Raw genomic sequence first — 18,060 nt, 5'->3', positions numbered from 1 at the left:
AGGACTGTACCAAAGGCTGCAGGTAGAAATCCAAATATTCTCCTATTCTAGAAAAGATGGAATTTATTCCACTGATAATGGGCCTTCCTGGTGGGGCTGTGGTGCTTTTGTGTACTTTCGGGACTTGGTATATTACTGGTAATCTTGGGTGGTCCGGAATGAGGTATCTGTACTCTTTTTTATTTAGAATACCTCTTTTATGTGCTTTTTTCAATAGTAGTTTGACTTTACCTCTATATTTACTTGTGGGGTTGTGTTTTAGTTTCTCATAGGTAGATATGTCTTGCACCAGTCTGTTCAGTTCATGTTTGTACATTTCTTTACTTAATATAACTATCCCCCCTCCTTTATCTGCGGGGCGGATAACGATGTTTTTCCTTTTTTCTATTTGTCTAATGCCTTCCCATATATCCTTTTTTGATCTTGCTTTATATTTAGTAATGTTCTTTAAATCCTGAGCTACCATATTTTTAAAAGTGTCCGTGTAGTGGTTGTTTAGGGGTTTAGGATTAAAAGTTGATTTATTTTTAAAATTACTATGTTTAAAATCACTGGGGGTAGTGGGCATAGGATTTGCATCCTTTCCTACATTATTTTCTTTTTGGTGGAAGTGTTTTTTTATATTTACTGTTCTTATAAATTTTTGCAAATCTATAAATGTTTGAAATTCATTGAATTTATTGTCCGGGGCATATTTTAATCCTTGGTCAAGGACTATAAGTTCTTTCTCTGTAAAGGTCTCATTGGTCAGGTTAAAGATACCCTGACCTAATGATCTCTTTTTCTTTTGGTGGCGGCCCCCTCTGCACCCCCTCCTCCTCCGTCCTCCCCTCCATACCCTGACTGGGGGGGCGGAGGCGGAGGTGGAGGTGGTGGAGGGGGGGGTGGATGCTGATAGGGGTAGGGTTGGTACCAGGGTTTCCCCCTTCCCCCCCTTCCCCTTCCACGGTATTGGGGGTTCCATCCTCTGTTTCCCCTGTAGGAATGCGGAGGTCCTGGGGGGTTGCCATACCCTCTGTGTTGAAAATCCTGAGGGTGAGGATAGTAGGGGTAATTTGATGGATGATAATTGCCCTGTTCATTGTCCCTGTATTGGGGGCTATTATAATGGTTATTGGATGAATGTTTGGGTGTCCTCATTGTTTGAGGGCCTCCCGGTGTTTTCGGTTTGTTTTCTATTCCTGATTGGTTAGGCCTCCTTGGAGTATTGCTCATGCTAGTACTCGGCTCCTGTCTATCTCTAGCAGGGGATGAGTCCCTAGAAATGGCTTCAGGTTCCTCCAAAAGTTCTTGCCACTTATACACCAATTTTGTTTCATAATCCTTGATGTCTCTCTGGTATTTTTTAACCTTTTTATTTTGCGTGTCCCTATCTAGTTTTTCCAAAAAATCTTTCAAATTTTTATACCTATCTTTATACTCAGTAGATTGTGTATATGGTTCTAGTTGATTTTTTATGGTTTTTATTTTCTCCTTAATATTTACTAGCTTTTTCTTACGTCGAGTTACTATTAGCTCTAATAGTTTGGTTTCGCTATCTTTAAAAAAGTTGTACCATTCCTCTTCTAGTGTTTTATCTTCTATACCGTCATTGGGGGCTAGGTCCCACCGTAGCCTCCTAGGAGTAATGTCCTCCTTGATATATTTTTCCAAGGTGGTGATGTCCCACCAAGTTCTTATCTGTTTATCCATGTTATTTTTCAATACTTTAAATAGCTGTTCCAAATTGGGTGTTTTGGCTTCAATTTGACCACCTGAAAAGAGTAGATCTACATCTACTCTTTTGTTGTCAGCATAGTCAAAGATATTGCCAAGGTCCATGGCTGCGTGTAGCAATTAGTCACCAGTGTGAGCTAAGGAAAGTGCAATGTGATATGGAAATACTCGCGCCAAGGAGTGCAAAATAATACGTGTTGGGAAGCTGCAATGTAATCAGGTGCACTAAAAATTAAAAATTAAAAATTAGTGATCTAAGATTGTGAACAGAAAAAAACTTACTGCGCTACCCTTTTAGCTAGTGAACAGCTCTTGGTATGGGTTGTTGATTAACAAAGTGCAGTATAGTGAATAAAAATATAAATAAATACGTAAGTATGGATCACTCCAAACTCAAATGTAAAGTGCAAAGATACCCATATGACATAAAAAGGAATGTATAATAACAATATAAGTATAAATATCAAAGAATGGTGCAACAACAGCATACATTAATATGACATAAAAATGGTGACAGTCCGTTTATCGTGACTAAAGTGCAAAGTGCTGGATGAAAAAGTCTCTTGTGCAAAATTCAAACGGTGGTGACTCCTGTGACCCTTTGATCACCCTCCAGTGCTCGAAGGTAAGGTAGCCCACTTACCAGATTTTATTTAATTTATTTATTAATGTAAATGGACATACATATATTTTTACCATTTTACCATTTTAATATTTGCAACACACAAAGGGGTTTATAATGTAAATAATGTAAGGGGACATTCATCATGTTGTATTTATTGCATATTGAACAAATTCTATAGTGTATTACAGTAGGCCTATCAGTATTGAGCGAGCTATTTATTAATCAAATCTTTAGTGTATTGTAATATGTTTAATAATGATGTAAATTATTATTGTTGGTTAAAGAGTGATTTAGTAATTAGGATTACAATGACAATCGATTATACGGAAGTAATTGATTGATTCTTATATATACATTATGGCACAATAGTAAAATGGCTTCGGGATGATTTTAAACTAAATAAATGGTCTTAGGCTGATCCAAAAAAGCTATTCATATTTAACATCAATAACAAATGGGAGTAATATGTACATAGAGATCGCGGACTCAATGAATTACTTCCGGTTTGCATAAATTATTGAGGCGGGATCAAGATGGGCTGAACCTTGATCCTTCCGCATAAAACCAAGCTGACACGCAGCGCACGTACCACTTCCGAAGACGTCACATCTCTGACGAAACGCGTCAAGCTGGTACGCACGCTGCCTCGCTCTGAGCTATCGCTGGACCGCACGCCGCCACACCACTTCCGGATACGGCGAATCTAGCGGTGATTACACAGCGTCCAGACCTACCGTGCCGCGAGGCACTATGGAAGCTCAGTAGCGGTACAAGTATCCTTATGGGTACCCCACACTATTTGCTGTGACCTATCACGGTTTTTCTTTGCGGTATTTGCACGAGAGTTTTTGGAGTTCATCACAGTTTTTAAGGACTTTTTACTGGATGTGTTTTTACATGAAGAGTGTGTTTTTATGCATGTGTTCGGGTTAATAAAGGTCGTTACCTTTCTACACTATGAGGAGCATTTCTCTTTCTTGTTTATCCCGAGTACATATGGGCCAAACACAGAACCGGACCATCCGAGGTTAGGAGAAACACACAAGCGTTTATAGATTCTTTTTGGCGTACGCCATAAGAATCCACCTTATCTGGTAAGTGGGCTACCTTACCTTCGAGCACTGGAGGGTGATCAAAGGGTCACAGGAGTCACCACCGTTTGAATTTTGCACAAGAGACTTTTTCATCCAGCACTTTGCACTTTAGTCACGATAAACGGACTGTCACCATTTTTATGTCATATTAATGTATGCTGTTGTTGCACCATTCTTTGATATTTATACTTATATTGTTATTATACATTCCTTTTTATGTCATATGGGTATCTTTGCACTTTACATTTGAGTTTGGAGTGATCCATACTTACGTATTTATTTATATTTTTATTCACTATACTGCACTTTGTTAATCAACAACCCATACCAAGAGCTGTTCACTAGCTAAAAGGGTAGCGCAGTAAGTTTTTTTCTGTTCACAATCTTAGATCACTAATTTTTAATTTTTAATTTTTAGTGCACCTGATTACATTGCAGCTTCCCAACACGTATTATTTTGCACTCCTTGGCGCGAGTATTTCCATATCACATTGCACTTTCCTTAGCTCACACTGGTGACTAATTGCTACACGCAGCCATGGACCTTGGCAATATCTTTGACTATGCTGACAACAAAAGAGTAGATGTAGATCTACTCTTTTCAGGTGGTCAAATTGAAGCCAAAACACCCAATTTGGAACAGCTATTTAAAGTATTGAAAAATAACATGGATAAACAGATAAGAACTTGGTGGGACATCACCACCTTGGAAAAATATATCAAGGAGGACATTACTCCTAGGAGGCTACGGTGGGACCTAGCCCCCAATGACGGTATAGAAGATAAAACACTAGAAGAGGAATGGTACAACTTTTTTAAAGATAGCGAAACCAAACTATTAGAGCTAATAGTAACTCGACGTAAGAAAAAGCTAGTAAATATTAAGGAGAAAATAAAAACCATAAAAAATCAACTAGAACCATATACACAATCTACTGAGTATAAAGATAGGTATAAAAATTTGAAAGATTTTTTGGAAAAACTAGATAGGGACACGCAAAATAAAAAGGTTAAAAAATACCAGAGAGACATCAAGGATTATGAAACAAAATTGGTGTATAAGTGGCAAGAACTTTTGGAGGAACCTGAAGCCATTTCTAGGGACTCATCCCCTGCTAGAGATAGACAGGAGCCGAGTACTAGCATGAGCAATACTCCAAGGAGGCCTAACCAATCAGGAATAGAAAACAAACCGAAAACACCGGGAGGCCCTCAAACAATGAGGACACCCAAACATTCATCCAATAACCATTATAATAGCCCCCAATACAGGGACAATGAACAGGGCAATTATCATCCATCAAATTACCCCTACTATCCTCACCCTCAGGATTTTCAACACAGAGGGTATGGCAACCCCCCAGGACCTCCGCATTCCTACAGGGGAAACAGAGGATGGAACCCCCAATACCGTGGAAGGGGAAGGGGGGGAAGGGGGAAACCCTGGTACCAACCCTACCCCTATCAGCATCCACCCCCCCCTCCACCACCTCCACCTCCGCCTCCGCCCCCCCAGTCAGGGTATGGAGGGGAGGACGGAGGAGGAGGGGGTGCAGAGGGGGCCGCCACCAAAAGAAAAAGAGATCATTAGGTCAGGGTATCTTTAACCTGACCAATGAGACCTTTACAGAGAAAGAACTTATAGTCCTTGACCAAGGATTAAAATATGCCCCGGACAATAAATTCAATGAATTTCAAACATTTATAGATTTGCAAAAATTTATAAGAACAGTAAATATAAAAAAACACTTCCACCAAAAAGAAAATAATGTAGGAAAGGATGCAAATCCTATGCCCACTACCCCCAGTGATTTTAAACATAGTAATTTTAAAAATAAATCAACTTTTAATCCTAAACCCCTAAACAACCACTACACGGACACTTTTAAAAATATGGTAGCTCAGGATTTAAAGAACATTACTAAATATAAAGCAAGATCAAAAAAGGATATATGGGAAGGCATTAGACAAATAGAAAAAAGGAAAAACATCGTTATCCGCCCCGCAGATAAAGGAGGGGGGATAGTTATATTAAGTAAAGAAATGTACAAACATGAACTGAACAGACTGGTGCAAGACATATCTACCTATGAGAAACTAAAACACAACCCCACAAGTAAATATAGAGGTAAAGTCAAACTACTATTGAAAAAAGCACATAAAAGAGGTATTCTAAATAAAAAAGAGTACAGATACCTCATTCCGGACCACCCAAGATTACCAGTAATATACCAAGTCCCGAAAGTACACAAAAGCACCACAGCCCCACCAGGAAGGCCCATTATCAGTGGAATAAATTCCATCTTTTCTAGAATAGGAGAATATTTGGATTTCTACCTGCAGCCTTTGGTACAGTCCTATCCGGCCTACCTTAGGGATAGCAAACAACTGATTAATATATTAGACCAAACAGAGTGTGTTCCGAATTTGATCATGGCTACAGTCGACGTTGAGTCGCTGTACACTAACATAGACCAGACGGATGCACTACGAGCAATAATGTGGGCTTTAAAAAATAAAACAGATTTAAAATCAGAACAACAAATTTTAATGGGAGAAATGCTAGATCTGGCCATGGGAGGCAACTACTTCTGGCATGAGGGACAATATTACAGACAGCACAGAGGTGTTGCTATGGGGGCGAAATATGCCCCCAGTGTTGCTAATATTTTCTTAAGCAAATGGGAACATGAAGAAATATTCCATACATTTAATCAGAATCTTTTAATTTATAAACGATACATCGACGATATTTTTATTGTATGGTCCGGAACAGAGGAGTCCTTAAAAGTTTTTATGGAAAACATGAATATTAATAACTATAAGATAAGTTTTACTGGTACATTCAACAAACATGAAGTAAATTTTTTAGATTTGACTATTTACATTAGAGATGGGAAATTTTATACCAAAACTTTTTTTAAAAGCACAGACCGCAATGGATACATACCCACCCACAGCTGTCATCACCCTAGATGGATTGAGGGAATCCCAAAGGGTCAGATGTTACGAATGAGAAGAAATTGCAGGGATGACAGGGATTATATTGAACAGACTAACACCCTCATAGAAAGATTCTCAGATAAAGGATATGACACACAAAAACTAATTACATTGCGAGATCAAGTAAAAAATAAGGACAGGACCACCCTATTGCAAGATAAAAATAGGGCTAATGAACCAAGCACCAGCCACTTTAATTTAGCTTTTATTACACAGTACCACAGAAATTATAAACAAGTAGAAAAAGTTTTTAAACAACATTGGCACATACTAATGAGGGATAACACCCTAAAAACTATACTACCACCAAAGCCACAATTCATATATCGCAGAGTACCTAACCTAAAAGACAAGTTAGCCCACAACATTCCTGATCCACCAAGGCGGATGGTATCCACCTTTTTAGATTTCAAGGGCTTCTACGCATGCAATAAATGTAAGGCATGCAACACAGTGAGATCAAGGGTTAGAAAACAAACTTCCTTTGTTTCTCACGTCACCTCTAAGGAATATGAAATTAAAAAACTAATAACATGCTCAAGCACCCATGTCACTTACCTGGCCACATGCCCATGCGGTCTGCAATATGTAGGCCGCACTACTAGAAAACTGAGCACAAGAATAGGTGAACATTTGGGGAACATTAGAAGAGGATATAAGAAACATACCCTCTCCATGCATTTCAGGACCCATCACAATAGGGACCCCTCACTATTACGTTTTTGCGGTATAGACACGGTAGACCTGCATTGGAGGGGAGGAGACAGAAAAATTGCAATATCTAAAAATGAAACTTTTTGGATATGTGAGTTAGGCACATTACAACCTGGTGGAATGAATAAAGATTTAGACATAAACTGTTTCATAACAAATTTTTAAATTGATTGAGGGGTTTCTAATCTGAAGTAATTTATTTAATTTATTTATTAATGTAAATGGACATACATATATTTTTACCATTTTACCATTTTAATATTTGCAACACACAAAGGGGTTTATAATGTAAATAATGTAAGGGGACATTCATCATGTTGTATTTATTGCATATTGAACAAATTCTATAGTGTATTACAGTAGGCCTATCAGTATTGAGCGAGCTATTTATTAATCAAATCTTTAGTGTATTGTAATATGTTTAATAATGATGTAAATTATTATTGTTGGTTAAAGAGTGATTTAGTAATTAGGATTACAATGACAATCGATTATACGGAAGTAATTGATTGATTCTTATATATACATTATGGCACAATAGTAAAATGGCTTCGGGATGATTTTAAACTAAATAAATGGTCTTAGGCTGATCCAAAAAAGCTATTCATATTTAACATCAATAACAAATGGGAGTAATATGTACATAGAGATCGCGGACTCAATGAATTACTTCCGGTTTGCATAAATTATTGAGGCGGGATCAAGATGGGCTGAACCTTGATCCTTCCGCATAAAACCAAGCTGACACGCAGCGCACGTACCACTTCCGAAGACGTCACATCTCTGACGAAACGCGTCAAGCTGGTACGCACGCTGCCTCGCTCTGAGCTATCGCTGGACCGCACGCCGCCACACCACTTCCGGATACGGCGAATCTAGCGGTGATTACACAGCGTCCAGACCTACCGTGCCGCGAGGCACTATGGAAGCTCAGTAGCGGTACAAGTATCCTTATGGGTACCCCACACTATTTGCTGTGACCTATCACGGTTTTTCTTTGCGGTATTTGCACGAGAGTTTTTGGAGTTCATCACAGTTTTTAAGGACTTTTTACTGGATGTGTTTTTACATGAAGAGTGTGTTTTTATGCATGTGTTCGGGTTAATAAAGGTCGTTACCTTTCTACACTATGAGGAGCATTTCTCTTTCTTGTTTATCCCGAGTACATATGGGCCAAACACAGAACCGGACCATCCGAGGTTAGGAGAAACACACAAGCGTTTATAGATTCTTTTTGGCGTACGCCATAAGAATCCACCTTATCTGGTAAGTGGGCTACCTTACCTTCGAGCACTGGAGGGTGATCAAAGGGTCACAGGAGTCACCACCGTTTGAATTTTGCACAAGAGACTTTTTCATCCAGCACTTTGCACTTTAGTCACGATAAACGGACTGTCACCATTTTTATGTCATATTAATGTATGCTGTTGTTGCACCATTCTTTGATATTTATACTTATATTGTTATTATACATTCCTTTTTATGTCATATGGGTATCTTTGCACTTTACATTTGAGTTTGGAGTGATCCATACTTACGTATTTATTTATATTTTTATTCACTATACTGCACTTTGTTAATCAACAACCCATACCAAGAGCTGTTCACTAGCTAAAAGGGTAGCGCAGTAAGTTTTTTTCTGTTCACAAAGTATAGTTTGATTTATTTCAGGATAAATTGTGCACTGGTGGTAAATGTTGTTGGATATTTTCTTGTTCTGGTTCCTGATGGTTAGTACAAGTGATGGCGATATCTGTGACAGCTCAGTCACTCTATAAAGTACGCTTCCAGCCAGGGCCGGAGTGGGACTCATTTTCAGCCCTGGAGTTTCATGCCTTAGACTGGCCCACTTTAGTACACGACTCCCTATATTAAAATAATGTAATTAAAACCTCTGAATATAAGTTTGCAATGGCGCACTGTTCTCTACAGCCTTGTAATTCATTCAGTGAGAGAGAGAGAGAGGAGGAGTGAAATAAAGAGGGAAGGAGAGGCAGGGAGCGAGAGAGAGAGATAGAGAGGGGTGGAAAGAAAGAGGGAAGGAGAGAGAGAGAGCAAGTAGGTGGGGTGGAAAGAAAGAGGGAAAGACTGACCCCCCCTACACTGCTTCCCCTACACTGACCCCCCTACACTGACACTTCCCTTCACTGAACCCTTACACTGACCCCACTACATTGACACCTTCACTGACACCTACACTGACCCCCCTACACTGACACCTACACTGACCCCCCTACACTGCCCCCCCCCCCCCACCTTGCAGCAGTGGCATCTGTAAACCTCTAGCTGCTGCCTCTGCAGCTTAAACGGCGGGAGTGATAGGGAGCTGTAAAATGAGGCTCAGCAACATGTTTTATTGCCCGCCAACTGCAAGTGTAAATGAGCCCATGGCTAGGTTCACACTGTTACAGGTGGTTGCATGTGCGGGCAGTGGTGTATTTAGGTTTTGTGCTGCCCTAGGCCTGACTAAACTTTTGCACCCCCTAATTTAAATATGACCCACCCCTTCCTGTTTATGACCCACCCTGTCATCTGTATACCACAGACCATAACTACAGTCTATCAGTGCCCATCAGCATAGCTTCATCAGTTCCCATAAGTTCAGCCTCATCAGTGCAGCCTTATCAGTGCTGCCCCTTTACTGCCCATCAGTGCAAGCATATCAGTGTGGCCTCATCAGTGGTCACCAGTGCAGCCCCATCAGTGGCCAACAGTGTAGCCTATCAGTGCCCATTAGTACAGCCTTATGTCACGGGATTAGTAAGATTACTCTTTTAAGATATTTGGACTTGTGTTTCCTACCACTGATTGTAATTATAGGATGATTTAACTTCTTTGTATAATAAATATGAAGTCCATAGTCATTATACAAATAATGAAATCTTTTTTTTGCTGCCCCCCTGCAAAGTGCCGCCCTAGGCCTGGGCCTTGTTGGCCTAGGCCAGGATACAGCACTGTGTGCGGGACAGCGTGTAAATGGCACCTATTCCCACAACCACCTGCAGGAAAAATTCCCTGCTCTTTTACAGATGCGCAAAGCTGCCATTTATTCCTTTTGGCACTCCCGCGCATCTGAAAATGCAGCACATTTTTTGGTGCGGGAAATTGCATGGTACTTTTGCACCATGCGATTTTGCTGCGGCTGCGTTTTCATAAAGGTGCAGGGACCTTTTTCCTGTGTTTCCTGCAGGTACAGTAGCCCATTTAAATGAATCGGCTGCTGTGCCTGCGCAAATGTGAGTCACAGAAAACGCATTAGTGTGAACCTGATATAATAGTCACCTAAATGGAAAATACATACAGCAAGGTGCCTCCAACATATTTTACTGTAATAGCACAAAGTCACTTTAAAAAATATTTCTGCTGAGTACTCCCCTATTTATCAATCATATCCACAGTGCCCAGCTGAAAAGAGCAGAACATCACTGCATTGTGCAAGTGCTATAGATATTCGCGCCAAAATGATTACTAAATTAATTAAATTATATATAGCGGTGAACAAGACTGCAGCTACCTTACAATCACCAATAGGGAAAGAGTACTCTACTAATATTAAGAAGCTATGCTTCAATTAGGCAGCGCATATCTTGTCTTCCAAAACTGTGCTGAAATGTATGAATTATACTATAGTGACATGGACTTTTAAATAATACCAATCCTTATAAATAATTATTAAAGTGCATAATTGTCAAAAATTATTAAAATATACATAAAGTGCTCTGTGACATTCATGTAAACATCCGTATCCAAAAGAATAGAACTGTGTGTATATATTACTGCAATCAATGAAAGTCTTAGTGCTCATGAAATACCCAATTAAATACAATTATATATATATATATATAACACTTCAAACAAATAAAAGTGCTTTTGTGCTCAGTGCTACTATAATTTGATCACTCAAAGTTCAGTGCAAAAAAAATTGTCCAATATTCTCCCAGTGAAGTATTCGCGACCATGCAGGGGAACAGTGGTGGTGGGTATCTCCTATTCACCCGTGCAGTATTATCTGGGGTGTGCGCTTACCAGAGGGGTATGATCCCTGTTACCTTATGGCAACCAGGATCCTGAACGCTTTTTAGCTAATATTTAGCCGTTGAATGGTCCTCTCGTCCACTTTTCCTGTGTTTGGGATCAGGGTAAGTAATAGGAGAGAGACAAGGGACTTCTCATGGTGTAGTATGTTCAATAATCGTATCCTTTTTTACGGGTTCATTAAAACTCATACAAAATATAAAATCAATTAATGCCTATGTAGCATTATGCTGAATAGCTGTATATACTAATTACCGGATCACGGAGAATAGCAAGCCCTCAGGTGCAAATCACGTCGCTCCTTCCCGGCTACTAGTCCGGCATCCGGCGTGCATTCCAGCTAAACTCTGCAGTGAGGCGGATCCTGGTTGCCATAAGGTAACAGGGATCATATCCCTCTGGTAAGCGCACACCCCAGATAATACTGAACGGGTGAATAGGAGATACCCACCACCACTGTTCCCCTGCATGGTCGCGAATACTTCACTGGGAGAATATTGGACAATTTTTTTTGCACTGAACTTTGAGTGATCAAATTATAGTAGCACTGAGCACAAAAGCACTTTTATTTGTTTGAAGTGTTATATATATATATATATAATTGTATTTAATTGGGTATTTCGTGAGCACTAAGCACTTTAATTGATTGCAGTGTTATATACACACAGTTATATTCTTTTGGATACGGATGTTTACATGAATGTCACAGAGCACTTTATGTATAATTTATTCATTTTTTACATTTATGCACTTTAATAATTATTTACAAGGATTGCTATTATTTAAAAGTCCATGTCACTATAGTATAATTCATACATTTCAGCACAGTTTTGGAAGACAAGATATGCGGTGCCTAAGTGAAGCATAGCTTCTTAATATTAGTAGATCACTGCATTGTACCTACCTGTAATTCTTCAGTGTTCTTGGGTTTAATCTGGGCATCTTCTGTCTGCTTCTGTCCCTGTCTGTCAGCCAGCCCACCACCTGAATTGCTTTAGTGTTCTTAGCTCTGCGTGCCAGGGATGTAGTCCCGACATTTTCTTTCTCTTCTGCCGGCCTCTATCCAAGCCCACTGGCCCGCCCACCACATACAGCACTTCCCTAGACCATTAACTACAGTTCTGATAGGAGGTGGGCGGGGACAGAAGATGCAGAAAATGCCGGGACTCAACCTAGACACAGAACTAAGAATTCTAAAGCAATGCAGGTGGTGGGCGGGCTTACGGTCGGGACAGAAGCAGACAGAAGATGCTGACAGTAAACCCGAGCCCTAAGCACTTCACCTCCGCTGCGCCCCCCCTCCCCTTTCCTACAATAAATTGTTTCACCCCTTGTACCGGCCCTGTACTGGACCAGCCCATCGGGAATTCTCCCGATGCTCCCGATTGGCCAATCCGGGCCTGCTTCCAGCACAAAATTATCAGAAGGCAGCCCATTCTTGATGCCACATAGACTGATCAGCCTTAACATTATGATGACCTAATATTAAGTACGTCCCCCTTTTGCTGCCAAAACATCCCTGACCCATTGGGGCATGGACGCCACTAGACCTCTGAAGGTATTCAATGTTATATGTCACCAAGCCTTCAGTAGTAGATCCTTTAAATCCTGTGTGTTGTAAGGTAGGGCCTCCATTGATCGGACTTGTTTTTCCAGCACATCCTATAGATGCTTGATAGATTGAGAATTTGGAGGCCAAGTCAACACCTCAAACTCGTTCTGTTCCTTAAGCCATTCTTTAACCATTTTTGCAGTGTTGCACATTTTACTGCTGAAAGAGCCCACTGCCATCAGGAAATACCGTTTCCATGAAGAGGTGTGCTTGGGCAGCAACAATGTTTTGTTAGGTGGTACATGTAAAAGTAACCTCTTTCCATACTGCATTTCTTATTCAGGTAAGCAATGCACTCGCACCTGGCCATCCACATGATGTAAAATAAAATGTGATTTCTCAATCCAAGCCACCTTCTTCTAATGTTCCCTGTTTTAGTTTTGATGCTCACCTGCCCATTGTAGACAATTTTGATTTTGGACACAGGCCAGCATGGTCACCCGGCCCGGTGTGTGGCTATGCAGCCATTTTGTTCTGCTTTCAAAACATCAACTTCATGGACAACATGTATACTTGCCTAATATATCCCACCGACTTTTCAGATGCCATTGTAATTCTATAATCAATATTATTCACTTTATCTGTCAGTGATCTTAATGTTATGGCTGATTGGTCTATACGTGTGATATCAAAAAACAGGTTTTAGACTACATTCCTCCAAACCCCCCTCCTCGCCCCCTTTTATTGCTGCCTCTCCCAGAAGCCTGAAATAGTGCTTGTCATTTATATAGCCCTATTAATTCAATCTTTGATGGTATATTGGCCCAGAGAAAAAGATACAGTACATATGAGAGTACCAGAGATGCTGTGTTTTTTTTTTAATATAGTGAAATGTAGAATCTCTCAATTCCAGTTCAGTGTTGTAAAATAGCCAACTAAAGATCCATATCTGCAAGACACCAGATAGTAGTAGGATACTGGAATAAAAGTTTGCTAAAAACCTTGCAATGTGTATATGTTTGACCTGAAAGAGCAAGAAGAATTGTTTGTACATAAACAAAGCTGCATTTCTGCTTCAAATGAGCAACTTTGTATCTGAAAACCATTTTTTAACTTGGATATGTGATATATCTATAATGGCGTCAGTAACTGCGTGATTCTTCACTGTAAGAGCAGTAATGATGTGGAATTCTCTTCCGCAAACCCTCGTATCAGCAAGGAGCATCGATAGTTTAAAAAAACTATTAGATGGGCACCTTAAAGATCACAACATACAGGGAGTGCAGAATTATTAGGCAAATGAGTATTTTGACCACATCATCCTCTTTATGCATGTTGTCATACTCCAAGCTGTATAGGCTCGAAAGCCTACTACCAATTAAGCATATTAGGTGATGTGCATCTCTGTAATGAGAAGGGGTGTGGTCTAATGACATCAACACCCTATATCAGGTGTGCATAATTATTAGGCAACTTCCTTTCCTTGGGCAATGGGTCAAAAGAAGGACTTGACAGGCTCAGAAAAGTCAAAAATAGTGAGATATCTTGCAGAGGGATGCAGCACTCTTAAAATTGCAAAGCTTCTGAAGCGTGATCATCGAACAATCAAGCATTTCATTCAAAATAGTCAACAGGGTCGCAAGAAGCGTGTGGAAAAACCAAGGCGCAAAATAACAGCCCATGAACTGAGAAAAGTCAAGCGTGCAGCTGCCAAGATGCCACTTGCCACCAGTTTGGCCATATTTCAGAGCTGCAACATCACTGGAGTGCCCAAAAGCACAAGGTGTGCAATACTCAGAGACTTGGCCAAGGTAAGAAAGGCTGAAAGACGACCACCACTGAACAAGACACACAAGCTGAAACGTCAAGACTGGGCCAAGAAATATCTTAAGACTGATTTTTCAAAGGTTTTATGGACTGATGAAATGAGAGTGAGTCTTGATGGGCCAGATGTATGGGCCCGTGGCTGGATTGGTAAAGGGCAGAGAGCTCCAGTCTGATTTAGACGCCAGCAAGGTGGAGGTGGAGTATTGGTTTGGGCTGGTATCATCAAAGATGAGCTTGTGGGGCCTTTTCGGGTTGAGGATGGAGTCGAGCTCAACTCCCAGTCCTACTGCCAGTTTCTGGAAGACACCTTCTTCAAGCAGTGGTACAGGAAGAAGTCTGCATCCTTCAAGAAAAACATGATTTTCATGCAGGACAATGCTCCATCACACGCGTCCAAGTACTCCACAGCCTGGCTGGCAAGAAAGGGTATAAAAGAAGAAAAGCTAATGACATGGCCTCCTTGTTCACCTGATCTGAACCCCATTGAGAACCTGTGGTCCATCATCAAATGTGAGATTTATAAGGAGGGAAAACAGTACACCTCTCTGAACAGTGTCTGGGAGGCTGTGGTTGCTGCTGCACGCAATGTTGATGGTGAACAGATCAAAACACTGACAGAATCCATGGATGGCAGGCTTTTGAGTGTCCTTGCAAAGAAAGGTGGCTATATTGGTCACTGATTTGTTTTTGTTTTGTTTTTGAATGTCAGAAATGTATATTTGTGAATGTTTAGATGTTATATTGGTTTCACTGGTAAAAATAAATAATTAAAATGAGTATACTGTATATTTGATTTTTGTTAAGTTGCCTAATAATTATGCACAGTAATAGTCACCTGCACACACAGATATCCCCCTAAAATAGCTAAAACTAAAAACAAACTAAAAAACTACTTCCAAAAATAGTCAGCTTTGATATTAATGAGTTTTTTGGGTTTATTGAGAACATGGTTGTTGTTCAATAATAAAATTAATCCTCAAAAATTCTCATTTGCCTAATAATTCTGCACTCCCTGTACAGGGGTATACAATGTACGGTTAACAGCAAACACACACACATCATAGGTTGAACTGGATGGACTGATGTCTTTTTTCAACCTCACTAACTATGTAACTATGTGTTACTGTTTTGGGTTTTGCCTCCAAAGACTATAGATACTTCATAGTGATACTAAAGGGTTTGGTACTTCCAGGCATGTGCAACAGGAAATGGGTCCCAGTTGGGATGTTACTCTCAGGCATGGGCAGTAGGAAAGGGATCCCAGTTGGGATGTTACTCTCAGGCATGGGCAGTAGGAAAGGGATCCCAGTTGGGATGTTACTCCCAGGGCTGTGCAATAGAAAAGGGTTCCAGTTGGGATGTTACTCCCAGGCATGTGAAATGGAAAAGTGTTCCAGTTGGGATGTTGCTTCCAGGCAGGAAGATAAGATTGAGCGGATCCACAATTGAGAGAAGTTAGAAAATAAGTGCACAAAAGAAATATCATTTTGTACTGATTGGTTTTATCTTTTTTGAAAACAACTCAAATTTGTATTGGATGTTATTCATAAGGTATTATCGTTGAGCAAATTAATTTCTGTTTCCCCTAAAAATGTTTCAGGTAGGAACATTTTAATTAGTTCTTGGAATCTATTATTTGGTTCCCAGATATAACTAGCACCTTGAAATGATACTTTGCCTGTTATTATGCTATATATTCTGCCCTCCATTACAATCCTTACAGGACTGCTGATGTCTACTTACACTCCCTCTAATTGGTCACAAACCATGTAATTAGGGGCTTGCAATGTGGTTAAAGAAAGAAGCTCACTCGGCCTTGACAGCATGTTATATGTTACACCGAAAATAATAATGAATACATACAAGTTAGGCCCCATTCACAGTTAGCGATTTGGAATCGCGACAATTCTGCCTGTAAATTCCAAATCACAGTAAAACGTGCATTTGGATGCCATTTATTCTTAATTGCACCCAAAATCGTGGCAAAATGTGGGTTAAAAACACTCCTGGTTTGGTGCCAATATTTGGTACACAAGCTTCTTTGGTGCGTTTTAAAGAGGAGGGAGGCCTGATCAAAATAAGTGGTGCTGCTCCAAAAGTGTCACAGGGAACAGGGCCCTAACATATAGAGGTTGTTTTTTTTTTTTTTTTTTCTTTGTACGTTCTAGTGTAAGATAAAATTATATCCTATTCAAGGTATAGCACTTCAATTTTCCATAAGTATAACTAAAGGCAATATTTTTTTTCTGATTTAGAGAGGATAGAGTGGTGGGTTGTTAGAAATGAACTACTGTTGGGTTTTTATAGTTGTCTGTGTCCCTGTTAGAAAGACTTAATTTTTCTAATTGTCTTGTTCACCAATGTCACCAAGAATGAAAGTGAGGGTAAATTCACAATTTTGAGTTGCCACCAGAATAGGGATAGAGGGTAAATTTTCCAATGGTGACACTTTTTCCCATGACAACTATCTTAAGTGGGGATTTTCCTTAAATTAGAAAGATATCCTCTCACTTTTGGTTTAGTCTACAGGCCATGTAGTAAAGAGACATTTCCCTAATGAGACACAGATGGCAAAAAAAAAGCGTATAACCCTCCCATACTCTATCCAAAATGGGGGAAACATTTTGGTCTTACATATACTTACTTTATTTACCTCCTGTGCATCCTTGTAATTTTTAGCATATAACATATAATTCTGTTTCTCTTCAAAATATTTTTTGGGCATTACATAGTTATGTGCATACCAAGGTTTTTTGGAAAGGACATGTATATCTCCGTAATTGCATCCACTTTTTTACTGCTATTGTACATTCCAAGTTTACAACCTTCAACTATATGACGTTAATATGGCGAATAGGATATACATAAAAACTATTACTCACAAATTGTTGTTTCTACAAATTTTTACTCATGCTTGAATTCATTACAAATACTTCAACTATTAATGGCAGAGTTTATTGCAGGTACTGTTAGCTGTAAAGTGTCACAATATAAGAATCAGGTCATACCGTATTGTTTTTTTATGTTGACTACCATCTCTTTGTTTTTCTAACTTTAATTGCAGGCCAACAGTGACCGTCCTTTTGTCCAAAAATTATTTCGACCATTTGCCAATGATGGTAATCCAAACACACTTGGAGATTTAATAAAGGAAGTTTACCCTGCAGCTCTGCCCCCTGAAGGTACAAGTTTAATGATCTGAAGTATACTGTCTGTTTACTTGAATGTGACAAACTGCTATGAGAATTATTACATTTTTTTTGTACAGAATTTATGGCTCGTTCACACTTTGTGCAGTGACCTGCTTTTTTTCCACACTGGCTAAATACAGGTCATTGCTAGGGCGCATAGATAACAATTGTTTTCTATGTGGCCCATTCACACCATAATGCTGGTGTGATGTGTGGTGCAGCATGCCTGCATTTTTCTGCGGCGCACTGGATGGCACTGCATGTTACCTCACTGCAGCAAAACATGAATGGTTGTAAAATCAC

General features: G+C 39.8%; 1 protein-coding gene across 1 annotated transcript in view; it reads left to right on the top strand.

Annotated features, from left to right (window-relative positions):
• ATG5 (autophagy related 5) overlaps positions 1-18,060 on the top strand; it is a 362,013-nt gene that overhangs the window by 248,257 nt on the left and 95,696 nt on the right. Inside the window, exon 7 of the mRNA XM_082249796.1 lies at positions 17,631-17,748. Coding sequence (XP_082105922.1) covers positions 17,631-17,748 — 118 coding nt within the window. The remainder of the gene's footprint in view (positions 1-17,630; positions 17,749-18,060) is intronic.

Source organism: Pelophylax lessonae (genome assembly GCF_965119305.1).
Source record: "Pelophylax lessonae genome assembly, chromosome: 3".
NCBI classification, from domain to species: domain Eukaryota; kingdom Metazoa; phylum Chordata; class Amphibia; order Anura; family Ranidae; genus Pelophylax; species Pelophylax lessonae.
The sequence above is the reverse complement of the archived record's forward strand: the minus strand, read 5'-3'. Positions and strand labels throughout refer to the sequence as shown.